Source organism: Orycteropus afer, unplaced genomic scaffold, assembly GCF_000298275.1.
Source record: "Orycteropus afer afer isolate SDZICR_OR568_19922 unplaced genomic scaffold, OryAfe1.0 scaffold00015, whole genome shotgun sequence".
In the NCBI taxonomy this organism is placed as follows: Eukaryota; Metazoa; Chordata; class Mammalia; order Tubulidentata; family Orycteropodidae; genus Orycteropus; species Orycteropus afer.
The window spans coordinates 10494246-10522037 of record NW_006921602.1 but is presented as its reverse complement, the minus strand read 5'-3'; the positions used below and the strand labels follow the sequence as shown (position 1 = coordinate 10522037).

At 45.4% G+C, this 27792-nt stretch overlaps 1 protein-coding gene across 1 annotated transcript; it reads left to right on the top strand.

The window, feature by feature from the left end:
* The first annotated feature begins 433 nt into the window (after positions 1–433).
* SLC24A1 (solute carrier family 24 member 1) lies at positions 434–27574 on the top strand. The gene is made up of 9 exons (XM_007957608.1): positions 434–2320; positions 10858–10911; positions 12363–12471; positions 18450–18536; positions 19657–19748; positions 23956–24489; positions 25226–25315; positions 26210–26376; positions 27325–27574. Exons 1-9 carry the CDS (start codon positions 434–436, stop codon positions 27572–27574), a joined length of 3270 nt encoding a protein of 1089 aa, XP_007955799.1.
* The last annotated feature ends 218 nt before the right edge of the window (positions 27575–27792 follow it).

Genomic DNA, 27792 nt, shown 5'->3' with positions numbered 1-27792 from the left:
ATGGAATCCATAGGGCACACAAGGCCCAGCTCAGGAACTTGGGCTACTAGTGCCCACATAGGGTGCATAGCACCAAGAACCCTCTGGTACTCTTTTCACCAAGAACAGGTATTACAGGGAGTGGGATAATTCTGTTCCAACAGAAACAACTGCCCTCCATCATTAAAGCCTTCTTTATGACGCTTTTATGTCCCTGGAGGCTTCTCACCTTACTTTTTAATTTTTGCAGATGGTGCTGTGGTGGGGTCCCAGCTTTCCACTGAGGGGCAAATAACTCCTTTTTTTTTTTTTTCTTTTTTTAAGGTTTGTGGCCACCACCTGGCTGGGTTTCATGGTACAATCTTCCCTAGTTACCAACCTGCAGTCCAGAGCAGCCCCCATCTTTCCAAGGACAGAATGAGAAGCCTTTTGTAGCCAGACACAATTGGCCACCATGGGGAAATTGATCAGACTGGGGGTACAGGAGAGGCGGTTACTCAGGCCAAAGAGGCTTCACTGGAGTCGCCTCCTCTTTCTACTGGCAATGTTGGTTATTAGTTCCACCTACCAGCACCTTAGAAGCTCCTGGGGTCTCCCCCCACTGTGGGAAGCAGTCTCTTCCCAACACCTCGTAAAACTGGCCAGCCAAGACCTCTCCAGTGATGAGATGGTGATGGAGAGCAGTGACCCTCTCGAAGCTAGCTCTAAAATGGAGAGCGAGATGCAGGCTTCTCAAGCTACAGTGGAAAGGGATGAAGCAACATTTGGCATAACCATGGAGGACACCCCCAGTTCACCCAGAAGAACAGCCAACATCATTCCAACAATACCCGCTAATAACTACAGCCCAACAGCAACAGGCACCAAAAGTGTGAAAGAAAACACTCCAACAACACCCAACAGAGTATGGAATCATCACACCCTAACTTCAAGCAGACAAACAGTAAAGAATTATACCCCAGTAACACCCAGGGGAGAAATGAAGAGCTACTACCCAAGTCAAGTCAGGAAAAAGGTGAAGAAACAGACCTCATCCCCACCTGGTAGAACAGTAGATAATTATGCTTCATCTATACTCATGACAATGAAAACAAGCTATGTGATCACTCCCAGAACAACAGTGAAAGACAGTGAAACTATGGCAACCTACAAAATAACTGGGACCAAAACCCCCAAGAGAATAGTAGAGGAAAATACCCCAACTACTCCCAAAGGGATAGCTGACAGCACCCCACTTTTCTTGACAAATGAAGTAGAAATGAACATCTTGACTTCTCCAAGGAGTATAGTGGAAAAGAACACCCTGACTACCCTCAGAAGAGTGGAAAGTGACAGCCCAACCAAACCCTGGAGGCTAGTGGGAAAGAACAACCTAACAACTCCCCAGAGAGCAGTCCTGGAGCACACCCCAGCCATCTCTGAGGGACAAGTGACAGTAAGCACCAGGCCAGTCAGCAGCCCAGCAGAAACCAAAGCCTCCACTGCCTCTTGGAGTGTTAGGAATTCTTCACCCAGAACCAGTGTACCAACCATCAGAACAGCTTCAGCCACCTTCCAGGGGCTGCTGAAGAAACCTTCCTTAGCACCCAGAACCTCAGTAACCCCTAGGCCCAGGGCAAACCCGACCATCCAGGTCCATCACTGTGTGGTTGTGGAGCCAGTGCCAGCAGTGCCCACCACCCCCTCCTCTGGCCTGAAGACAGAGGAGCCTAGTCCCAGCCCCTCAGTGCTGCCCTCCAGCTGGCCAGACCTCCACCCCAAAGGAGAGTACCCTCCGGACCTGTTTAGTGTACAGCAGCGTCGGCAGGGCTGGGTGGTCTTACACATCTTCGGCATGATGTACGTGTTTGTGGCCTTGGCCATCGTGTGTGATGAGTACTTTGTCCCAGCCCTGGGTGTCATCACAGACAAGCTGCAGATCTCAGAGGATGTGGCAGGTGCCACATTCATGGCTGCTGGGGGCTCTGCCCCTGAGCTCTTCACCTCCCTCATTGGTGTATTCATCTCCCACAGCAATGTGGGCATCGGCACCATCGTGGGCTCTGCTGTGTTCAACATCCTCTTTGTCATTGGCACCTGTGCCCTCTTCTCCCGGGAGATCCTCAATCTCACCTGGTGGCCCTTGTTCCGTGACGTCTCCTTCTACATCCTTGACCTGATGATGCTCATCCTCTTCTTCCTAGACAGCCTCATTGCCTGGTGGGAGAGCCTGCTGCTGCTGCTGGCCTATGCCCTCTATGTGTTCACCATGAAATGGAACAAGCAGCTTGAGCTGTGGGTAAAGGAGCAGCTTAGCCGGAGGCCCATAGTAAAGGTTATGGCACTAGGGGACCTCAGCAAGGTAAGGACGGGCTGGTCAGACTTCTCTACCCCTTTTGGGTGAACAGGGTAGGAAGAGGCAGCCAGGGCTGAAGAGTAGAAAATTCTGGGTCAGACCTCAAGAGCTAGGTGCTTCTGGTTCCTTTGTTATTCATTCAATATTTACAGAATGCCTGCTCTCTGCCAGGCACTATGTTGGGGTCTCGCAAGCATGACCTTCGTTCAACTCCAAATCACCCAATAAAATGGTTATTATTAAGATCTTCCATTTGTGAGGGAGGAAACTGAAGCCGGAAGAAGTTAAACCATTTGTTCAAGGTCACACAGCAAATAGGTGATGGAGCCAGAGTTTGAACCCAGGTTTGTTTGACTGGATCTTTGGAAATGACATTTCAGCTGGGCTTTGGCAAATATCCAAGGAAATACCAGGCAGGGGAAAAAATGCTAATCTCGTCCATGTGCATGGTGTTTAGGGTTTATCTAGCACCCTCACTTTCACTTAATCCCGTTTGTTCACATTCCAAGCTGAGTGGCTTGAATTGGGTCTAAGAAGAAAGGGATTTTTTTTTTTTTTTTTAAATGTTGGAGAAGATAGGATGTCCACTCCTCCACTGACAAGCATGCCCTCAGTGCAGAGCCATTTCTCTGAGCTGACTGGTGACCAGATACCAGCCCACAAGTTTCTTCCGGTGAATTCCTCTGTCCCCCTCCCCTCTCCAGGTACCTTCCTGCTAAATTCATTGGGTGATTCAATTACCTGGAAGATGAGATTAAGTAATCTCTGGTAAATTCATCCCAAAGTTTCTTATCCCTTGAGACTCCAAAGCGAGGGTAACCTAGGGAACATAGACCCCATTTCTCTCCTGCTCCAAGAGGGCAAATTTTGGGGAAGGGTTGGCTCAAAACTTGCCCGTTTCCAGTCTCAGAGAAGCCACTGGTGTGAGCAGAATTTTGCGTGCAAAGAGTGGAAGGTCTTAGCTACTTAATCCAGGGCAGTTTTGATGAGTGGGCAGGATGGAGACCGAACTCAGCAACATGTATGGGAGGAATGTGATACAAGGGAGAGGAAATGTATGTCCTTTTTTGTTTTTAAACTGAGAGTAAGAAAACCTGGGTTCTGATCTCATTCTGCCTCTAATTAGCTCTGTGACCTTGGACGGGTTCCTTCTCTGGGAGAAATGATATGAGTCCAACTAATTACTGACAATTACTGAAAAATCGTGCTCAGTTCTAACATTCTATGATAATGTTACGTGTCCAAGTGAGTTCAACTCTGGTGGAACCCAGCAAAATTTATCTAATATGGTCAACAGAGCTCTAGTTTCCCCATTTGCAGATGACTCAGAAAGGAGAAATATCCTATTCTGAGTCAGAATAAGATAGGATGCCAGCCTGTGGGTGACAGAACTGGAATGGGCACTCAGCCTTCTAACTCCCCATTCAGTGCTATTGCCCACCAGACCACTGGTCCTCTAACCCACAAGCTTAGAAAAGGAGACTCAGAGCACTACATAATTTCATATGAGGAAACAGGAGCCTCCCTCTTGAAATTGTGAGGGCAGCTTTGAGAAAAGGCAGCTATGGACTCTTGACTTTGTCCTCTGAGAATCACATCCAATTCCTTGATGTGCATCAGGCCAGCATTTTTTTTCAAAATGCTTCTGACTTACCTCCTCCTTCATAGCCATTCCAGTGTTACTTAAATACTACGAATTATGAATTTTCAATTTTGTCAGTTAAATCATCAAAATAAAACTTGCCAAGTAAAATCATGATTTCAAAAGAGAATTTGTAGCATACTTAAGAGGTTCCTGAAGGGCTTTATAAGGAGGTCTGGTGGTGCAGTGATTAAGGGCTGGACGGTTTGAACCCACCAGCCATCACATGGTAGAAAGATGAGGCAGTTTGCTCCCATAAAGATTACAGTCTAGGGGACCCTATGGGTCCTACAGATAAGAATGCTGTTCTTACCTATTTGCTGAAACAGTGAGTAAGACTTGATTGACAACATTATTATTATTATTATTATTACTTTTATTGTGGTGAAGACATACACAACAAAACATTCACCAACATAACAACTTCCATGTTCACAGCTCAGGGACATTAATGACATTTTTCATGTTGTGTCACCATTATTGCTATCCTTTTCCAAAACATTCTACCACCATTAGCATAAACTCAATGCCCTGCAAACAAAAGCTTCCCCTTTCCTCCTCCCTCCTACCCCTGGTAACCACTTTGGTATGTATATGTCTCTGTGTGTGTGTGTATATATATATATATATATATATGTATGTATGTATAGGAGCTCTGGTAGCATAGTGGCTAAAGCACTTGACTGCTAACCAGAAGGCTGGCGGTTCAAACCCACCAGCCACTCCTCGGAAGGAAGGTTGGGCAATCCTACTTCCGTAGTGATACTGCCTCGGAAACCCAAGGAGGGGTCGCTATGAGTCGGGGCCGACTTGACGGCACATAACAACAACATATATGTGTGTGTGTGTGTGTATAATTATTTTTTATTTTCCTTTCAACCTGTCTTGGAATTTTCCCTCTCCTCCCATCCCTGGTAACCAACAAAGAAATTTTCCTTCCAAATATAAGCCTTTCCTTGACTTTTTGCAATAGTGGATTAATACAATATTTATCCTTCTGTGATTGATTTATAACATAAGCATAATGTTCTCCATGTTCATCCATGTTATGCAGTGTTTTGCAGATTCTACATTATTACTTAGGGCTGTGCATGTACCACAGTTTGGTCATCCATTCCTTGGTTGATGGGCACTTAGGTTGTTTCCATCTCTTTGACAGCATTATTTTTAAAAAAGCAGATTGAATTACTGGCTATGCTTGAAAGTAAATCTACATTTATTTGAAATTAAGACCAAACTACTAACAACTGCCTTCTGAAAATTAATCCAAAATAGTCAAGAGTTACAATCAAACCCAAATCCACTGCCATCAAGTCAATTCCAACTTAGAGCAACCCTATAGGAAAGAGTAGAACTACTCTATAAGGTTTCTAAGGTTGTAAATCTTTATGGTAACAGATTGCCTCATCTTTCTCTCCCAGAGTGGCTGGTGGATTGAACCACTGACCTTTTGGTTAGTAGCTGAATGCTTAAATCACTACACCACCAGAGCTCCTTCAAGAACTATAAAAAACAAAGCCAAACTCACTGCTATTGAGTCAATTTCTACTCATGACCCCCACTGGGTTTCCGAGGAGATAAATCTTTATGGAAGTAGATTGCCCTGAAATAGTTTTAAAAACATATGGATTGGGGGTTTTATTTTCTTATAGCAGGAGAAGGAGGGAAGTGCCTTTGCTTGTATCTTTGAGTCTTTCTTTTGCTGGCTAAGACCTATGATCTGGTTAGAGGGAGATAAATTATCAGAACTTCACTGACAAACAAGGACAAGCAATACTGAATTCATGAACAAACTCTGAAGATCAAATCTTTGATGTAGTAAAGTGTGTTGGTATTAGTTTTTGTGATTTCATGTTATAGTCTGTACCTATCCCTGTAAACTGTTTTACTTTAACTATGACAATGAACCTGCCTTGCTCAGAATATTCATTCTGGTATGAATGGGGCACATTTACTGGTTAATACCTCTCCCTGCCTAATGGGCCTCTTTTTAAAGCATCACCTAGGGAAGGCAGGAACCTAGGTAAACTGAGATTATTCACACAGGCATGGTTCCAAAGGTGAGAAAGTCAAAAGAGAAATGATTTAAGGCCAGACCAACTCATTGGGAGCCAAGGAGCAGGACTAGGGAGGTGAGGTCAGAGACACAGCTGCTCAGGAAGTCTATGTAGGGAAAGAGAAGTATAGGCAGTGTGAGCCAGCTTCTTCTTGGAGATAAATAGGAACAGCAAAGACACCTGGACCTCCCTCTTCCTGCATGGCCAAACAGGTGAGGTATGGAGGATGTGGCCACAATGTCAGGTGCATCATTGCCACTAAATAGGGAAACATTTTCTAGGGTCTTTCCTCTAGCAGGAGCTAAGTAAGTACAGGTATACATCACGTAGGAGCTCTGGTAGCATAGTGCCTAAGGCCCTTGACTGCTAACCAGAAGGCTGGCAGTTCAAACCCACCAGCTACTCCTTAGAAAGAAGGTTGGGCATTCTACTTCCATAGTAATACAGCCTCAGAAACCCAAGGAGGGATTGCTATGGGTCAGGTCTGACTTGATGGCATGTAACAACAACAACAACATACATCACTGAACTAGGGCAATGCCTGACCACATATATATCATCATTGGTTCCGTAAGGTTTTTTTTTTTTTTTTTTAAAGGGAAAGCAGCTCTCCTTTTATTTATTACTTCCCCCTAAATGGTTTTAAAGACTTCAAACCCAGGCTCTTGTAGCACTGGATCACGGTTGAGATATAGGGAGGTGGAGCAGAGGAGAGGGCTCTGGGCTTTGTCTGGTGGGCAGGCGGTGGGAGGTGGGGTGGGATGGGGCTGTGGAGCCCGCTGACCCTGCTGCTCAAGCAGGGAGAACAGCAGGTGGGGCTGGGTGCACTCTGCTCCCTCCCCACCCGCTTCCTCTAGCTCTGGATGCCCATTCCTCTGGTCTCTGTCAGCGGCTCCAGTAGCAGCAGCAGGGATGAGGACAGCCAGAAGTGGGCTGCTATAAAGTTTGAACATTGTGTTTGCACAATGTCAAAGTCATATAACATCCCATTTCACAGAACATATCTTGGACATTGAGTGACACATAGCTATATTTGGCTTGGTTTCCTCAGGGAACTCTAACAATTCAGGGACTGTAGTTTAAACAAAGAAAGGAGTGAGGGAGAGAATCAGTATTTATGAAAGGTCTATTCCATACATACATTATCTCAACAGCTTCTCATAAACACCCTGTGAGGAATAGATTGTTATCCCTATTTTGCAGATGAGGAAACTGAGGCTTAGATAAGGTAATTACCTCAGCCAAAGTTACACAGCTAGTAGGAGGTCTTTATCACTGGTTTATGAATCAGTGTGTCTGGGTGTTAACTCAGGCTTCATTGCTAATTATCCCCAGTACCCTGGGCTATTCGACAAACCCTTATGATTAAGAATGTAAGTGAAAAGCAGTGTGGGAAATAACAAGATTGCATCCCTTCCAGCAGAAGAGACAAACATAGACAAAACAGAACTGTAATTAAGGGGACACTGTGCAAAGTGCTACAAAGTCACTTTGCTTCTGAGCCAGGCCTTAGATTACTCATATATGAAATGAATGGGGTGAACTAGTGCAGGCTTTATTTGTAAATGGCCAGAAAGTAAATATTTTAGCCTTTGCAAGCTGTATGGTCTCCATCACAACTCTGCTACTGTAACATGAAAGCAGCCAGACAATAAATAAATGGACAACAATGGCTACGTGGTATTTTACAGAGAGCAACAGAACTTGAAGGTGTTCTGTCTGAACAAGTTGGAGACAAAAAACAGCAGAGAATTTATTCACTGACTGTTCACCCAACTTTTATCTGTGCAGTTTCTGAGCTTTTTTCCTGACTATCTAAAACCAGGATAAAGGTTTTTGGGGAGTGATTCTAGCCAGAATTTATTAAAGAGTATTTCCAGAAAAAAATAAATGATATAGTATTGACCATAGGATACAGTAATTAATTATATTACAGTCTCTTTTGACACTGGCTAAAAAAATAAAAAATAAAAATAAATCAAAGCTAAAAATATTTCAGACCACATTGTGAAATTTACACACACTGGTGTAAGGATGATTTTTATGACCTTAATAAGGAAATGTTTGATGTTTCTATAGTTATCAATACAGGCTAACAGCTCTCTTCCGAAATCTTACCCCTGGTTTCGAAGCACTCAAGTTATTTATTCTGGCCAAAAAATAACAAATATCTGACCTGCCTTGATCACAGAATCATAAAAAGCAAACAAATAGCAAAACTGAGGCACTAGCCTGACTGAAGACTTATTTGTATTTGAAGGACCACAAACTCTTCTTTACAGAGAGAGTTTAAGACAAATTGAGAGGTTACAGGATTGGACAGGAAGGACCAGTCCTCACCATAAGCCACATGATTGGTGACAGCTTCCTCTCATTGTCAGGAAAAGATAGTGAATACGATTCTCAATTTTAAGGTTTCTTTTCCTCCTATAATTTTCTTAAGCTTTCAGTGCCCAACTTCTAGTGGGTGGTAGCAGATGACAAAATGAACACATAGGAAACAAACAAATATTAGCAGAAAAACTCAAACATCTGATCATGCTTAGTCCAATAGCTTGTTCTTTCCACAGATATGTGTTTGCTTGTAGTTGAGATTTTACAGTGCATTCATACAACACAGAACTATCTTTTCCTAGTGCATAAGATGGAATAGAAGCTCTGGTAGCATAGTGGCTACAGCACTTGACTGCTAAACAGAAGGCTGGCGGTTCAAACCCACCAGCCACTCCTCGGAAGGAAGATGGGGCAATCTACTTCCGTAGTGATACTGCGTCGGCAACCCATGGAGTCCGACTCGATGGCACATAACAACAACAACAACAGTGAGGAGATTAAGGAGCTCTGGTGGTGTAGTGGATAATGCATTTGGGTGCTAATCAGAAGGTCAGGGGTTCAAACCAGCTGCTCTGCAGAAGGAAGATGGGGCAATCTACTTCTGTAAAGATTTACAGCCTTGGAAACCCTATGGGGATCGTTCTGAGTCAGAGTTGAATTGATGGCAGTGAGTTTGTTTGAGTGAAGAGATTTGGTTGCTATGCAGTGCATACATTGTCCTTCTTTTCTAAGAGGGAGATTAAGTTTCTAGCAGGTCTTCCACCTGTAGCTTTTCCCTTTCCGGTTATCATTCTGGTTCACCCACATTTAAAAAATTCAGGTCCATTCCAGTGTTGCTTCATCAGCCATGATTGAACTGGGCTAAACTGGTTTGAAGCTCTGGTCTTGGCCCTCCAGGTGAGGGATGGTGGTGTGGTGGGGAAAGAGATGTGTACATATTTGAAAGAGCTTTTGAAGACGGAACCAATTGTACTTGGTGATGAAGGTGAATGTAGAGTGGGAGAATGCGGAAGTTAAGGATGCTGCTAAGGTGTTTTGCTTGAGCAGCAGCATGGATATGGTTCAGGAACAGAGAAGGGGATATAGCAAGTCCAGCTTGATTCTGGGTTGGGGTGATAGGGGAGGCAATGGGAAGGTGAGAACAATTACTGGGGATAGCCATTAGTGACCTACTGACTGGAGAAAGAACTAGAAGTCACTTTGGAATATCTACTCATTCAGCTTACTTTTACTGAGCACCTTACGTGTATAAGACAGGGGAATAAAGATGATTATATCAGAACTTCATTGCATGACAAAAAAAAAATATGTGACATCTAGCTGGGTAGATGATTTGCCTATGTGAAAGGTTAAATAATGGTATTTATAAAAGAAAAACAACAAAGACAATGCAAATGGTATTACAAGTCAGGAAACATCAACTGGTAAACAAGTGGTCCAGATGGTAAACACTGTGGGCCTGATTGTTCATGTTGGATTTTCTGGGGCTGTTCAATTTCCCACTGCAAGGTCCTATAGGCTTCCTCAGGACACTAGCACTTCTCTGATGACACAACCTAGATTTTGACATCACAGTATGTTCTCACTGTTATTATGTAGTTCTCAGGAGAGAGGTAAAGCAGTGAGCTGGAATGGAGGTGGAGGTGGGTGTAGAAAGGGCTACTGGAGAAACCTTTATGTAAGAATTCACCCTTGAGTTTCCTGGCAGATGGGTAAGATTTGAGTAGGTAGGAATGGAGAAGGCATTTTAGGCAAGGGAAAAGACATGAGCAAGGATGCTGGAGTTGGAATAGATTAATTGTATTAGCGTTGATTCTCTCAGTCATTCAACAGATATTTATTGAACCCTTGCTAGGTGCTGGGCAGTATTCTCATTTTGGGCACATAGTGAATAAAACAGACACTCCGCCTTCAAGGCGCTAGTAGGGCAATCAATTTATTTGTATGTTTATTAACATAAAATAAATGGAGGAAAGTGCTATGCAGGAAAAGAACCAAAACCAAACTCACTGCTGTTGAGTCAGATCCAACTCATAGCAACCCCTCCTTGGGTTTCCAAGGCAGTATCACTATGGAAGTAGATTGCCTAGTCTTCCTTCTGCGGAGTGGCAGGAGTCTATAAAAGAGTAGTATACGGGCACCTTAGCTTCTGAGAGGAAGTGACATCTCACTGGAGATCTGAAGCATGAGGAGCGAGGGAGCAATTCTGTGATGAGGGTTTTGCAGCGAGTAAAGGGCATGAAACATTGGAGGGACTGAAGGACAGTTGGCGTTACAAGACAATAGGGAGTGAACACATTTAACTGGAAATACTGTGTGTGGGCTGGAGCCAGACTGGAAGGCCAGGCCAAGGGGGATGGTTGGACATATTAAAACATTTTCTGAGACCAGGTTATCTCCAGGAGTGTTTCTGTGTTCCAATCTGAGGGCTTCCCTAGAAAGAGAGGAAGGTAGGGAGAAAGAGTGAGGATCTCTCCCAGACATCTCGTGACTCCTGTCCCTGTTTGCAGCCGGGTGATGGGGCCGTTGCAGTGGATGAGCCACAGGATAAGAAGAAGCTGAAGGTGGGTGCCATGTGGAGTCTGCCCAGTGGGGACACTGCAGGATCTCAGCTGACAGCCACAGACGCAGGGCACTGCAGTCCTGATGCTGGAGGTCCTAGGCTATGATCCAGCTCCCGGGAGTGCTGCCAGGGTGAGCTGGGAAGGAGGGACTCCTTTACCAGAAGGACTCTCACCTCCGGGTAAGGAAGTACTAGTTTGGGAGCCAGGTCTGAAATATCATGGTTCTCCCACTAACTTGCTGTATGACCTCGGCAGGTCTGTGCTTCTCTGTACCTCAAATTCTGCATCTGTAAAATGACTGTTCTCGATGAACTCTCAAGTCCTGCTTAGTCAGGAATCCTGTGCTTGTAGAATCTAAAAGTTGGAGCTGGAATGGCCCAGAACTAAGAGGGAAAAAAAGGAGAGGCACAGGACAGGGATCTGAGGTTTCTGAAAAGCTGTTTCTTGGCTGTTGTATCTGGGCATCTGGGAAGAATTACTGGGACATTTGAGAGGAGAGGCTGGGACTTCTCTCTCTGGCCTGAAACCTCCCCCATCCAAAGTAAATCTCTAGGCCTGCTGTGAAGCACTGTGTTACTACGTCCACTAGATGGCAGAAGAGTTCAGACTGAAAGGGATGGAGGGTTGGGGGGGAGGGATAAAGAAATGGAGAGATGGAAAGACTGAGTGAGAGAGAGAGAGAAAGAGAGAGAGAGAGAGTGGTATGGACTGAGTAAGCATTTGTCTTAGGATGTTCCATTGTATGTCATATTTCTATGTGTGTCACTATGGTTGAGTATGTCACTACAGTATATTTGTGTCTGAAGTACAGATGGTGTGTTTGTGTGTGTGTGTGTCTATGAAGGTTTCTAAGCACTTGGGTAGAAAAAAACTAGACTAGGAATCAGAAGCCCTGGATGCTTGTTTTGTCTCTTTCATTTACTGCCCACATGACTTTGGATAAGCCTCTGGGCCTCTTTGGGTTTTTGTTTCTTTTGCTATAAAATGGGGGTCATAGCCTTGTGTATCTTGTGGGGGTGGGTGGTGAGAAAATGTGATAGTACTCTTCATTAACTGTAAGGGGCTGTGCCCGTGTGCCATGGACTCTTCCCCTTGGGTCTGTGTGGTTTCTGCATGCGTGTGTCTTTATGGGTAGGTGTGTATAAACCCTTGGTAATGTAGTATCTTTAATACATATTGTCTGCTTTGGGTTGAGACCTTGGGGAATTATTCAGTATATAGAATTAGCCAGTCATGGAAGAGCAGAAATGAGGCTGAGAAAGAAAGCCATGTAAGTCTTCTGGTTTGAGGTCAAGGAAGAAGGGGAGGCCAGGATAGGGCTTCTGTGCCTTCTCCCTGTTCTGTGCATCTCTACGATGGGATGGAGGCATGTTAGTGATGCTTGTGTGTGGGCTTCTCCCCCGGGCTGGGCAGCGGCCCACTGAGGCCTGTGCGGCTCTCCCCTTGCTCAGCTCCCGTCTGTGCTGACCCGAGGGAGCAGCTCGGCCTCGCTGCACAACAGCACCATCCGCAGCACCATCTACCAGCTCATGCTCCACAGCCTGGATCCTCTGGGGGAAGGTAAGCAAGGCCTGCTCAGACCTGTGGGATCTGCCCTGCCTACTCCTTTCCTCCAACTGTATGCAGATCTGAGAGGCAGTGGGTGGGCAAAGGTGGAAGTGGGAAGACAGAGTTAGAGGAAAAGTGGGTGATGAAAATCAGACAGTCTGGAAAATAGGGTAGAGACTAAGACAGACAGGGGACTCACTAAGAGAGGTCCATAAGTAGGCAGGACTAAGGACCATGGTGGTATCCACATCCCACTCCCTCCCCACATCAGTGTCCCTCCCTGTAAGATGAAGGGGTTCACCTAGCCATTAGTGAGGCCATGAGTGCCACATGCCCTAAACTGGTCTATGTTGGAGCTACCCTTAGTAATTTCCTTGCAAAGCCCAATGTCCACGTGCGGGCCCGGTGCCTGACAGAGAGTTTCCAGACAGGGTCTCTTCTGGGGACACCTCCTGTAGGGCCACACAGTCCAGAGCCCTAAGTAACACTGCACTTTGCCCTATATTCAGCTCTGGAGTCTGAGGAAGCCTATTATCCCCTCCCCCAGCCAAGAATCCCAAAGGCTATCCTGAGATTTATAAGAACTTCTGAATGTGGTGGTGGTGGTGGGTGTCCAATGTCCCATGGGGGCTTATGTCCCACTTTGACAAATGATGGTAGCTAAGAGTCCCACCATCTACCTTACCAAGTCCTGCCTTCTGTGTCCCTTTTCCAAAGAGCTGGCCCTATGCAGTGCAGTGAAGTATTTAACATGGTCCTTCTAGCCATTCATAGTCTCAGGACTCCCATAAAATGATTGGGTGGGATTATGCAAATAAGGTACTGTGGCCCATGAAGGTGGTTGGACAGCTTGCTAGTAATGCAAATAAGGTGCATGGCATCCTTGTGGGGGTGGGACCATGTAAATAAGGTATATGGAACCCTAGTGAGGGGATTGGTCAGTTTTGCCATCCCTCTAGGCTTAAAATGAGCCATTCTAGAGGTGGAAAGTAGGGGAATCTCACTGGCACCGAGAGAGAAGAACCAGAAGTGGAGTGTATCCTTTGGACCCTGGGTCCTCGTCCTGAGAACTACGAAGACACAGAGAGAGAGCTATAACACCAGAGGTGGCGCAAGATGGTGAGAAGCAGCAACAAATAGTGGCAGCAGAACTAGGAGACAAGCATGAGATGTGATGGGCTTCCTGACCCATATAGCAAGGGGGCTACAGTGGATGGGCTCACCCAAAAAGTGAGAAAGCTGAGTGCATTGGGACAAGAGGCTTCCTGGTAGAGTGGGGTGCCTCCAGGCACTTATTGGTAGATCTAGGTTTGCCAACCCACAGAATGAAAGAGCTCAGTGCCTCCAGGCTGAGGCTTACTGATGGAGTAGGGTGCCTCTGAGCACTTACTGGTGAAGTTTTATAACACTTGCCAGTGCAGGGCAGAGGCCAAGAGGCAGAGAGGGCCAGAGAGAGGCATGCCTGTGGGCACCACTGAGAAGAAGCTGATCTAATCGAAGAACCATATCCTGAGTCATTCCGGATCCTAAAGAGTAACCTATTACTTCCCTAATAAATCCCATCATCATGAATATATGAGTTCTGTGTGGCTATTGCAATGAATTGTCGAACCCAGTAAAGAAGTAAAGAGTGATGTGTGAGGGACAATTGGTGTCAGAATTGGTAAAAAGGTTGGGGGGTGGAGGTATGTCTGACCTCTGCCTCATAGGAATCAGCCTTGGACTGATGATCTTGATTCTGTCTCTTCCCCTTCATACAGTCAGAGGAAGGCAGCTACCCCCCTGCTGCTGTTCATTTTACACTGAATGTTTAAATCAAATACATCACACTGTGAAAAGCAGAGTTAAATCAAGGTGATCAAACCTTCCTTAGACATTCCTCAAGGTGAACTTCAGCAGACATTGTGAGAGAGGTCACCCTAAATGTCAGTGCTAAAAGAATATTACCCCTTGGTTTTCAGGAACTGAGTCTCCAACACCCAGTGGTTAATGAGAGCCTGGGCCCAGTGAAGGAAGCTGTGTCACTTGGTTATACTTGATCACTCCTGAGGAGTCACTGATTTTAGCAATGTCCTGAAGATAAAGACCTTCTTTTGTATGGGGAGCAGGGCCCTCTGCCTGGGGCACTTCCAGCTGCCAGCTGGCCTACTTGTGCTAACAGGATTATGTGATGTCCAGGCCAAGCCGAGGTCAGAGGAGATTGATACTAAGGAGATGATCCAGCTGCAGTGAGAACTGCCTGGGGAGGCCATGTGAGGATAAGCACTGGGGGAGCCTACAGCAGTCATCCCAGGAAGTCAAGCGAGTTTGGGACATGGTGTGTGGCAGGGCATGGAAAGGACCTCACTGTGAATGCTATGCTGCTGTGCTCTGGGATGCAGTCTTATGTGGAGACCATGACCCTGATTCTACACCCTGAGACTCCATCAAACAGGGGCTGGGACCACAACAGGTTGTGATGAGGATACTGGTTCCCAAGATTTTACAGATACATGTTTCCATTTCCATATGTTGTTGCTATTGTTAGGTGACGTCAAGTTGGCTCCAACTCATAGCGACCCTATGTATAACAGAATGAAACACTGCTCAGTCCTATGCAAGCCTCACAATCCTTGTTATACCTGAGCCCATTGTGGCAGCCACTGTGTCAATCCATCTCATTGAGGGCCTTTCCCTTTTTTGCTGAGCCTCCACTTTACCAAGCATGATATCCTTCTCCAGGGAATGGTCCCTTCTGACAACATGAGCAAAGTAGGTGAGACAAAATTTGTCCATTCTTGCTTCCAAGGAGCATTCCAGCTGCACTTCTTCCAGGACAGATTTGTTAGTTCTTCTGGCAATCCATGAGACTTTCAGTATTCTTTGTAAACACCACAACTCAAATCCATCAACTTTTCTTTAGTCTTCCTTATTTATTGTCCAGCTTTCACATGCGTATGAGGTGACTGAAAATACCATGGCTTGGGTTATGCACACCTTAGTCTTCAAAGAGACATCTTTGCTCCTCAGCACTTTAATGAAGTCTTTTGCAGCAGATTTGCCCAGTGCAATACATCATCTGATTTCCTGACTACTGCTTCCATTGGTGTTGATTGTGGAACCAAAACTCCAAATCAAACTCATTGCCATCGAGTCAGTCCCGACTCATAGTGACCCCTCCTTGGGTTTCTGAGGTGGTATCTCTACAGAAGTAGATTGCCCAATCTTCCTTCTGAGGAGTGGCTGGTAGTGGCAGGTAGTTTTGAACTGCTAGCCTTCTGGCTAAGTCAAATGCTTTAGGCAGATTGTGGAACCAAGTAAATATGAAATCATTGACAACTTCAATCTTTTCTCCATTTATTGTGATGCTGCTTATTTATCCAGTTGTGAGGCTTTTCATTTTCTTTTTGTTGAGATATAATCCATACTGCACACTTTAGTCTTTAGTCTTCATCAGTAAATGTTTCATTTTCACTGTCAGTAAGCAAGGTTGTGTCATCCGCATATCACAGGTTGTTAATGAGTCTTCCTCCAATCCTGATGCGTGTTCTTCTTCATATAGTCCAGCTTCCCGGATTATTTTCTTGGCATACAGATTTAATAAATATGGTGAAAGGATTCAACCCTGATGCACTCTCTTCTTGAATTTAAACCATGCAATGTTCCCTTGTTCTGTGTGAACGACAGCCTCCTGGTCTATGTACAGTTTCCTCGTGAGCCCAATCAAGTGTTCTGGAATTCCCATTCTTCTCAATGTTATCCATAATTTTTTATGAGCCACATGTTTCCAAATAGTAGGCCAGATGTTTCCACCCTTTCCAAGTATTCTGATTCTTTCCAAAGAGCTGGCCATTGGAAGAGAATTCCCTGTAAATTCAAGATCTTCTTCAAGATCTTATGCCCCTTCTGATGATCTCACTGGGCTCGTACATGTGTATATGCATGCATATGTGCATGTGTATGTGAGAGAGAGTCGGAGAAAAGACAGACTGACTCAGCAGCTGACCTGCTTTCCTTAGTGGAAAGTGAGAAGTCAGGGTGTGTGATGAAGGGTGAGAGGGAAAGAGGGCGCTTGGTTTTCCTTCTCAGCCCCTCCAGCCAAGAGTCACAGATATTCTCAGCTCTAGGAACAGAACCAAGGAAGCCCTCCTTTAATATATAGCTACACATCGCTTAATAGAAGACTGCAGAACTTAGTTTATGCTGAGGGGTGCTGGAGTTGTCTGCATGAAGGAGGCAGTGGAGTGTTGGCTTCCTGACACCTCAGTTCCGATAAGGACCTCCTGACAGTTCATTCTGATGAGTATCTCTTGGGCAGGCCACCAGGACACTTTGTGGGATCACATATATCATAGTGGTCGCTCTGCAGGGTGGAGCCCATTTCCAGAGGCAGCGGTAGCTGCAGCAGCTCAGAGTTTAGGAGACAGGTTCAGAGGAGGAAATTCCGGGGCTGATGTTTTCTGCCAACCCCGGGCCCAGGCAGTGGCTTTGATCTACCCAGTTTCCCAGATTATACCTCCTTTGTTTCTGTGTCTGCATTACAGGCTATATGATCTTCAGGTTGTCTTCTAACTCAGCCCTTGGGAATGTTGGGCCTGCTTTCTGCAGAGTTGCTTCCTGGGCAGGACAGCTGCTCTCAGCTACCATTGTCAGTTTATCATTACTGTCCTTGTTGTTATAGCTAACACTTATATAGCCCTTTCTAGGTGCCAAGTACTGTTTTAAGTATGTTCGTGTATAAATTCATTTACTTCTTTCAACAACTCTGTAAGGTTTTATAGATGAAGACTCTGAGGTACAGAGAAGTAAAGCAATCACACACTTTTGGTCCACAGCTAGCAAGTGGCAGAACTAGGATTCAAGCCCAGGCCACCCTGGCTCCAAAATTTGTTGCTAAAGTAACAATATGGGTGAGGCTGGCACTTGCAGCAATAAAGCATTTTTGTTTATTTTGTCTCATGGACATTCACATCAGTGCTCTGCATATGCCATGGTGTGGTCTTTTAGCCTTTAAGACACTTGATGCTTAGAGAGGGTACACAGGCTTCCTAAAGTTACCTGTTACCCAGTGCTCACAGGGCAGAGTCAAACAGATATCTAGAATAGATCCCACGGAACAACTTTGCCCCATCAATTGTGCCATTAACAACCCCCCCCCACGCCCACCAGCTGCACAGCTGTGAGGATGATCATCATGCCCCTGGACCTCAGTCTCTGACCTGCTATCCTTTCCTACCTTGACATGACACATGTAAAGCACTTTGCATGTTGCCAGGCACATAGTCATACTGAAGAGTTGCCTTCCCATTTTTCTTGCTTGGAAACCAGGGTGGCACCATTCTGTGCACACTACTGTATGGGCCTCCAGCAAAACAGGAGGAGGCCCTGCTTGGGCTGCAGGTGTCTGGGCCAAAAAGGGTATGGCAGGAGATGGTTGATCAGTTATTTCCCTTTTCCATTGGAGAGAGAAGGTTCATGAGCATGGTTACCAGCAGTCCCCTGGGAGCTGTAGCAAAGCTTCTAGTGGATTCATAGAGTCTAAACTACAAAGTACATTGCAGATAATCTAGTCCAGGGGTGGCATGTATATATATCCCTGCCATTATTTACCCACTCACTACTCATCACAGATATCACTGGTCAATCATGGTACTAAGCCTAAGTCAGGATCTTTCTCAAGTCAGTAGCCATCACTTGAGCTGATATAGGAAATAAATCCTAGTTGTTGATCCTGAGTCCAACCATTTCACCAGATAAGAAACAGCCCTACAGAGGGAAAGTGGCTTGCCCAAGGTCACAGCCAGTTAGTGGACAGTAATTAAGATGAGTCCGGGAATTAAGCACCATCAACAGGCCTAGTAGGACCAGAATCCAGGCATCCCAGCTCCAAGGCCAGGTTCTTCCCATCTACCAGCTGCTCTGACTGCTTAGCTGACCATCTTAACATGAAAAGGCATGGTAGGGACAATATTGTGGTCCCAGATAAGATGTGTTTCCTTTCTCATTCGCAGCCCGACCCTCTAAGGACAAGGAGGAGGAGAGCTTGAATCAGGAGGCTAGAGCCAAGCCCCAGGCCAAAGCAGAAAGCAAAGCAGAAGGTGAGAGGATGGCCAGACCAGTGGGTTTTCTTCTGCCACCATCCCCCTCCCGGGTCAGTAGTGAGCCTGGCCTGGAAACAGCAGCCCATTCAGGTCAGGACTGAGGCACGCTTCTGCCTGTGCCAGGCAGACACAGTCACGGTCCTGATGCTGCCTTGTACTCCACAGCCCTCCCACCTCCTCCCCCCAGGGTATCCCTGTCTGACATGACTGCTGGCCTGAGCACCATTCCCTGTGCACCTTCCTCACATGGGGTAGGCAAGGGAAGACCATAGGTTGTTGAACTCCCATGACTTTTTTTCTTTTTTGCTAAATCTCACCCCAAATGAGGCTCTACTGGGGATGGGTACATCCTTTCTCCTTCCTGTCACTACCACACAAGGATAGTACTGCTAGTGATGATCTGAGACAAGCAACTCCAGTCAGGGAAGGCAGCAGGGGTCTGGTGACACAGCAGTCCAGCAACTCTGTGTAGTAGCAGGGATGGAGGAGTGGGAGAGCTACTTCCATATGGGCTTTGCACAGTGCACCACACCTGCCTGATCTACCCAGCAACCCCTAGAGGGAGGTAGAGCAGCAGTCACTGTTTTCCCGTCTTACAGACAAGGAAACCGAGGCTCTGAGGATCAAGCAACTTGCCCAAAGCCAAACATGAAGTGAGAGAGTGAGAACCTAAATCAAGCTGTCTAAACGTTCCAAGTGTCCTTTTCCCACAGGCTTGATCCAAGGCTTCATATCTACTGCTTTTGAAGTCAGCAGGATTCTTTCCATGAGATTGCTAAGGGAAAAGTGAGACACTGAGGGCTGGGAGCCTTTCTCTCTCTCTGCTGTAGTTGCCCACACAGTTCACAGAATCCTTGACCACAGTGGCCAGGATGGAAATGTCTGTGAATGCAGGGGTGGCAAGGATGGCCACTTACTCCCATCTCAGTGGACAGGGCAAACAGCAACTCACATTGTATCATTTTACTTTTCCCATGAGCAAGAAATCCCCAAACAAATCTACTGAGATCCTAATGACACAAGTCCAATAGCCCTATAGCTAGTCACACTAGTGCCCCTGCCAGTCACTAAGATCCTAGTACTCTCTACTGACCTATCCCATGTTTATCCTTTAAAGAGGAGGAATCAGCTGAGCTCCCTGTGGTCACGGCCACACCAGCCCCTGCTGGAGACGTCAAGGGAGATCAGGAGGAAGAGCCTGACAGCCAGGTAGGCACCCAGCCTGGCTGCCCTCTGCACAAATGGAGGAATTTGAGAGTCTCAGGGAAGGACTTGCTGTCTCCAAATACTTCCTCCTTCAAGGTCTGAAATCCTATTTGAGATTCATTACTCTGGAGAAAGCATTACCCTTTCTCTGAAGATGAGTTAAAAAGTACAAATATAAGCTAATTCACCATGACACCTAGGAAGAATGAGTGAGTTACTGTAAGAGAATGTGTTGTAAAAAATGTGCTCTAAAAACGTAAGGAAAAATTGTTAGTGGGTCTGCAAGCTCCTAGCGGACAGCAAGTCAGGTAGCTTGAAATACAGGTGGGAAAGGAGCTGGATAAAGACCTTGTAATCTTCCAAGGCTCCTTAATGGCTGTTGTACCTGGTCCAAGCTCCTAGGTTTGATGCACAGACCTTTTGAGACCTGACACTGACCTGTCTTTACAGGCCCACGATCTATTCTTCCACGATGCTCCAGTCAAGCTAGGTTTCTTGTCTCCTTGCTTTTCTATCTCCATGACTTGGCTCACATAGTTGCCTCCCCCTAAGATGCCTTTTTCTCCTTCAATTTCATAGATCCTAATCGCCACCCCTCAAGGCCCAGTGTAAATGCCTCTTTTGCCATGAAGCCATCCCTGATCCCCATCCAAATGTCTATGGTATTTCAAACCTCTTTCAGGGTCCTTACCACTGCCTTCCTTGTATTCAATGTGAGTTTCTCTTACTTCTCCTAGGGAGCTCTGGTGGCATAGTGGTTAAGTGCTTGGCTGCTAACCAGTGGGTTGGTGGTTTGAACTCATCAGCTGCTCCATGGGAGAAAGATGTGGCAATCTGTTTCCATAAAGACTGTAGCCTTGGAAACCCTATGGGGCAGTTCTATTCTGTTCTTTAGGGTTGCTAGGAGTTGGAGTGGACTCAATGGCACATAGTAACAACTTAGTTCCCATACTCATACTAGGTGGTGAGGGTCCTGAAAGCAGGATCCAAGTCATCTCGGTCTGCCCTACAGAGAGAAACACACGACTGGCACATGGTTGTGCTCAATAAGGGCTGAAGTGACTGACAGTATATAAGCCTTCAGTTTGAAAGTTCCACCCCATGGATTTTGTTTGTTTATCCTATTTGACACTCAGAAGCTCTCACTTATATTTCATCCTTGATCCAGCAACTTTGGGTTCAGTGTCTAAGACATCATCATGCTATCATGAGTGTGAGTTACCACCTGGAATCCCAGGGCAGAAAGGGAAGCTTGGTTTAATGGGGAGCTCTGGTGGTGTAGTGCCTAAAGCATCTGACTACTAACCAGAAGGCTGGCAGTTCAAACGCACCAGCAACTCCTTGCAAGGAAGACTGGGCAATCTACTTCCATAACAATACTGTCTCAGAAACCCCAGGAGGGGTCGCTATGAATCGGATTCAACTTGGTAGCAGTGGTTTTGTTTTTTTTGGACCTATGCCTGAAAAGGTATCTGTGACCCTCATGTTGTACCCTCCGTGTCCCGTTCTCCCTCACATCCCTTTCTCTGTCTGTAGAGACTCTATGCTTCAGCCTCTCTGGGCAGCCTGGCTCCATTTGTTTCCTTATTAGCACACATAACCCTAAATCACCACCCCAGTCCTCCAGTCCACACAGGGATCAACCGGTGACTGGATCCCAGACTCAAAACAGACACTCTATTCAACCCAGGTCATGGCCAACATGGGCCCAATCAGCTGTGGCAAGAAGAGATGGAATACCTTGACTCCAAAATAGAAGGAGAGAGATGACCGTTGAGGTGGGAGGGCAGGGGGTATTTTCAGATAAGAGTGTGCAGGCTGGATAAATACTTTTATGCCTATCAGTTTAAATGACTTGTCATTTCCTCCAGGAAGCTTTCTCTTCCTAAAGGGCAGAGGAGGGCAGGAATAAATTCAGACTAAAATCTTCTGTTTCCCTTCTCATTCCTGATTGAAACCACATGCTTCACTTAATATTTGGCTTCTTCATCAGGGGGTCTCAACCCTGGTTTCATATTAGAATAATTTGGAATTTGGAGAAGCTTTAAAAAATACCCAATATTTACCACAATAAAACAGAAGAAAAAAGTGCCCAGGCCCCACTCTTAAGCAATCTAATCAGAATATCTGGGTGGGAACTTGGACATCAATGCTTTTAAGAGTACACAGGTGATTTTAATATGCAGCAGGGTTGAGAATCACTGAACATCCATGTGTGGGGGCCTTGTCTATATCATGAAATTTGTTTCAGAGGACAAAGTCACTGCATGAGCACCAAGCTCAGGTCATTTGCTGAAGGGATTGAACCAGCACATTGTTATAGGTTAGTTGGGTGCCTAATCTGAGGAACCTCAGAATCAATGGCTTTTAGAATGTATGGAATCAGCCAATGGTTCCCAAACAGTGGTCTGCAGACAGATGTATTAGGAACACTGTGAACATGTTAAAATATAGACTCCTAGCTTCTAATCCCAGAAATTTGAATTCAGTGAGCCAGTTGGAGCCAGGAAATGTATTCCTAATAAGCTTCCCAGGTTACCAGTTTTGAGAATCAAAGATCTCATTCAGTCCTAGCACTTGCAAAATAAGGTAGCTTAGTGGTTAAGAGGCTGAAAATTGGACCATCAATGTTCAAATCCCAACTTCATCACCTACAAATTGTGTAGGTGGGGGCAAGTTATTTAATTTATCTGTACCCTAGTTTCTGCATCTATAAGATGGGTATAATTCTATCTGTATCATGAGTTAATTAACACATAGAACTTGGTAAGCACTCACTATTATTACTGAACCATTTTATGGTGCTTGGAGCATAAAATGGGAGCTCTGGTGGCATAATGCCTAAGGCATTTGACTACTAACCGGAAGGCTGGCAGTTCAAACCCACTAGCTCCTTGGAAGGAAGACTGGGCGTTATTCCTCAGAGGGAATAATGACAAGTATTGAGGAGGGAATTTTGTCTACAGAAGTAGAGATACTGCCTGGGAAACCTAAAAAGGGGTTGCTATGAGTTGGAACCGCTTCCATGGCAGTGAGTTTTGTTTTGTTTTTTACATATAAAATCCCTCAATAAACAGGTATTATCATAATCATTATTTCATTTATATAAGGTAGTTCATATAAGAAAACAATTTTAAGAGTTTTAGTAGTTTAGAAATCTAATGCAACCACCAAAAGATAACTTGCAACACATTAGGCAACATTACTGGAAGCACATTATCTAAGACAAGGGAGGTGACAGTCCTTTTTCACACTGTGCAGGTGTTCTGTGTTTGGTTCTGGAACTCCCCTCATGGGATATTAGCTAATTAGGATGAGTTCACCAAGATGGTGAAGAGGCTGTAGGACATGACATGGGCAATGATAGAAAGACCTGGGACTATTTCACTAATGGAGGAGAACTATGTCATGGAAGAGTGATTAAACATGTTCTATGTGCCTCCAAAGAGTAAACCTATACACAGGGCTTCAAACTAGGTCTTCTCAATTCATTCATGGCCAACAAAGTGAAACTAGAATGGACCCAAATTTGTAAACTGTGGGTGTACTGAAACAATAACTGGAATGGGGAAAATTACAGGCCAACCCCTGCTAGAAACTTAATCTCCGTCTCAGAAAACAAGAGCAGTTTGTGTAACAAAATCTCTCGGCCAGCAAAGTCTAAAACAATAGTGCTCAAAGATGGTGGAAACTGCGTTGCTTTCAATGTGTGCCACTCTCCACTGCTGCCAATAGTCCAATTTCCATTAGGCTCCTGAAGAGGCTAACTATGCCTGAATTTCCCATTCCAGACTTCAACCCATAATTTCTTGTGTTCCAGTTATTGTTCTACTTCATCCAAATTTAAAAAATTTGAGTCTGTTTCAGTTTTGCTTCGTCGGCTATGCCTACACTGGTTTGAACAACTTGAAGCCCTATCTATACCCAAGGGATAGAAACTTGATGTAAGACTTCAAACCAATCAGAGCTGTCAAAGATGATAGAAGCTGCGTAGATGGACCATTTCCCAGAAATGATCAAATAAGGACTGGACAACCACTGGGTAGGAGTATCAAGGAGGGAATTTTGCTGAATGATTGCCCTAGTCTTCCCCTCATACTTGGATTTTCGGATACATTCCAACAACAACAACAAAAGTGGGAAAGAATATGGGAGGGAAAACAAACAGAACATTTACCACACAAATTAATCTGTTGGCTTTGGTTTGCAGGAAGGAGATGTGGCTGAAGCCAAGAGCACAGGTAAAATGACAGGTGGAGAGGTTGAAGCTCCTGGTAAAGGGGAAAATGGAGAGCAAAGTGGAGGTGAAGCTCAACTTGAAGGTGAAGGTGAAGGTGAAGGTGAAGCAGAAAGAAAAGAAGTTGAATGTGAAGATGGAGGTGAAAGCCAAGCAGAAGAAAAAAGAGACAATGTAAGTGAAGGTGAAGGTGAAGGTGAAGGTGAAATCCAGGCAGGAGGAGAAGGTGAAAGGAAAGGTGATGAAGGGGAAGCTGAAGCTGGAAATCAAGATGATGAGAAAGGTGCAGATGGTGAAGAGGGAGGTGATGGAGGTGACAGTGATGATGGTGAGGAGGAGGAAGAGGAAGAAGATGAAGAAGAGGAGGAAGAGAGTGAAGAGGGGGAGGCAAACGAGGAGCCTCTGTCCCTGGAGTGGCCTGAGACCAGGCAGAAGCAGGCCATTTACCTCTTCCTGCTGCCCATCGTGTTCCCACTGTGGCTGACAGTGCCCGACGTCCGGAGGTTGGTGAGTGTGCCCAGCTGCACCGAGCCTGTCCGCTCCAGGGAAGGCTGGTGGGGCCTGTAGACACCCCGGGCGCATACTCAAATGGGAGTGGGCAGGGCAAACCAGCTTGGCAGGACTCACCACGTAGAGGATACTGGGATGGAACTGCAGCTCTGAAGATGACTGCCTGCCTAAGAGGACATACCCCTGGGCTTAGGAGGCCCTGGACCTCAAGCGTGCCTTATTTTCACCACTGTAAACAGTGTGAGCTTAGTCCCTATTTCAGTTTCTTGATTTTACTATGGGAATGATGCCTATTTCACAGGGATATTTTGAAAACCCAAAGTTCTAACTGCTTTTTCTACCCAACATTCCTATCTGTATGGCAAGATCTAATCCACTTCACAGAGGGGCAGTCCATGTCCTGCTTCTGGGTCTGGAGAGGGGCCTGTGAGGTTGCAGAAAACCAACCAAATACTGAAACCTATCTGGTTCTAGAGCAGCAAATAGTTTTCTTCACTTTGCCTTTTTCTAACCCACCCTGCTGTCTGGACGGCCCCTATAGGCCCCAGTCCCCATCCTTTCTCATTCATCTCAAGGTCCTCACTGGAGACAAGATAGAGCCCTCAGCTCAGATGTCTCCAGGTCTTCTCCATCACCCCTCCATCAGACCTCATCACTGATTGAGCAGCTTCCTTCGAAGGGCCAACGAATTGTCATTGCAACTTACTTCTCTTCCTTTTCAAATTTTAAACAGGAGTCTAGGAAGTTTTTTGTTCTCACTTTCCTGGGATCCATCATGTGGATAGCTATGTTCTCATACCTCATGGTGTGGTGGGCTCACCAGGTGAGTAATACATTCTGCATTAGCACATCCCCCCCACCCTGAAGAATCTCCAGAACCCAGGGAATGGGAAAGTCCAAGTGAAATTTGTAGCTCTACATTGTAAAGGCTCAAAAGTTGACTTTTTATTCTAATTAATGTGGTACTTACCAAGTGTGGCTTTTCTGCCTTGTATTCACACTGAGGCATGACAGAGAAAGCCCTTCACAACCCAGTCTTAGCTGACCATTTCTGGCCTTAAACCCTGCTTCCTCTGTCATCTATCCCCCACCCCTTCTACCTGGTGAAATCCTAAACACTCTTCAAGAGTCAGCTCACACTGCCTCCTCTGTGACACTCCCTCCCCTCAACTTCCCTGCAGACTTACTCAGTCTACTTCTGAGCACCCATGGCCTTTCTCTTGTACCTGGAGCATGAGTTTAGCACAGAGCTGTAATTGCTGTTTAAAAGTTTTCTTCCTAAGTTTCGGGTAGGGATGTGCTATACTGCTCATTCATCCATCTCTATCCTTAGTTCCTGGCACATAGCAGGTGCCCATGTTTCTGGAAATGAAAATGCTAACATAAAGAGAACTTTGGAGGGGAGGTTCTTCTGGGAAGGTGATGAGGTAGTTGGAATGACAGTGAGAAGAAGGGTAAATGTGATGTCACAGATGGGCTTTTAGTTCAATTTAGAGAAGCAGCCTTGAGCAAGAGCCCCATTCACTCTCTCTGTGGCCCATCTCCTGCTGGTAGTTCCACCCATTGCTCTCTCTTTCTTCCTCAGGCTGAGGAAGTATACTGAGCTCCTTGGAAGGGGCTGTGTCTGCACAAAGTACCATGTGGCTGGTCCTTTGATGAGCCACAGGTTTTTGAACTGTTATTGCCATGGTTTGTCATTATTGTTGCTGTTTACCAGGTTGGTGAAACAATAGGGATTTCTGAAGAGATTATGGGTTTGACAATCCTAGCAGCAGGCACGTCAATTCCTGACCTCATCACCAGTGTGATTGTCGCTCGGAAAGGCCTGGGAGACATGGCCGTGTCAAGCTCTGTGGGCAGTAACATATTTGATATCACTGTGGGGTGAGTGCCATTGTTACTTTCTGAGACATATTTATAAGGACTAGAAACTGTGGGTTGGTTCTGTTCACCAGTTTTCTGCTTCATTCATTATGCAGGGCATAAAAGCATTTACTTTCCACAAGGCAACAAAGTATCCTCCCTTCATTCATCACTGGCCAGATGGGATAACAGAACTAAAATGCCGCCTGAAATGTAACTGACTGGAATTTACAGATGAATTGAAAATGAAGTCCATTAAATTCCATTACCAAATAGTCAAAAGCCCTGCTCACTGACCTCCAGGGCTGAGCCTGAAAGCAGTAGTGACTCAATCTCACTTCCTCATAATTCTGCTCCTCTGTATTTTGGCTCTTGCCAGCTCTGAGGCTCTTAAAAGCATCTTGCATAAACAAGCAAATGCCCTGTTTTCCCTTGCCTCCTCCTCCTACCTTGTCAGAGCAGAGCACCTGGGCCATTTTCATTTTCCCAGTTGTGTTCTGGATTTGGGTGGTGGCTTGGTTCCTTTCATTTGAATCTGTGTATGTGTGTATGGGGGGAGGAGGGAGTAGTAAGATGTGGTTGGGAGGAGTGGAAAGGGCATAGGAGAGGGAACCTGGATCAGAAAAGAATTTAAAGAGACATTATCCTGAGCCAAGTCTTACTGTAAACATCTGGATCAGTCAGGTAGAAGTCATATAGTATGCAGACGAGAGAGTTCAGACCCAGATAACTTCATTTTTAAGCTAGGCTCTCCCAGTTATCAGCTGTGAGTCCTTAGCAAGTAATTTAATTTCCCTAAACTTCAGTTTTCTCGTCTGTGAAACGGAGCTTATCTACTTCATAGGTTTCTATTTCTGCTGGTCTACTTCATAGGCTTTGTGGGTATGTGTGAAAATAAAGTGTTTTACCATTTTAAGTCTATGGGTTATACACATTATGAATATTCACATTGTCTCTTCAATCTTGCAGCTTGCCTGTTCCTTGGTTGCTTTTCTCTCTTGTCAATGGATTACTGCCTGTTCCAGTCAGCAGCAATGGCTTGTTTTGTGCAATTGTTTTGCTATTTCTCATGCTCCTATTTGTGATCTCTTCAATTGCATTATGCAAATGGAGAATGAACAAGATCCTGGGCTTTACAATGTTTCTCCTTTACTTTGTATTCCTGATAATGAGTGTGATGTTAGAAGATCGAATTATATCCTGTCCTGTATCTGTCTGAGTCAGAGTAACTGTTATTCACAATGGACATAGATCAGAAGACCGTGCCAGAAGTTACTGTACTTCTTGTTACATTAATGAAAGAACATAATTCAGGAGAGAGGCCCAGAGCCTCTGATGTGAATGTGATCTGGGACTGAACTTTCTCCTTGGAAACACCTAGCAGCTCAATGTGGATTAAAGACCTCACCTCCGGAGAGGTGGGGTTCCTACCCAACT

Bases quoted from the DNA above. Each gene is read 5' to 3' on its own strand.
- SLC24A1 (XM_007957608.1), top strand. From the start codon at position 434: ATGGGGAAATTGATCAGACTGGGGGTACAGGAGAGGCGGTTACTCAGG. The intron at 12,472-18,449 runs GTAAGCAAGGCC...TCTCATTCGCAG, and splicing joins CCTGGATCCTCTGGGGGAAG to CCCGACCCTCTAAGGACAAG. The intron at 26,377-27,324 runs GTGAGTGCCATT...TCAATCTTGCAG, and splicing joins ATATTTGATATCACTGTGGG to CTTGCCTGTTCCTTGGTTGC.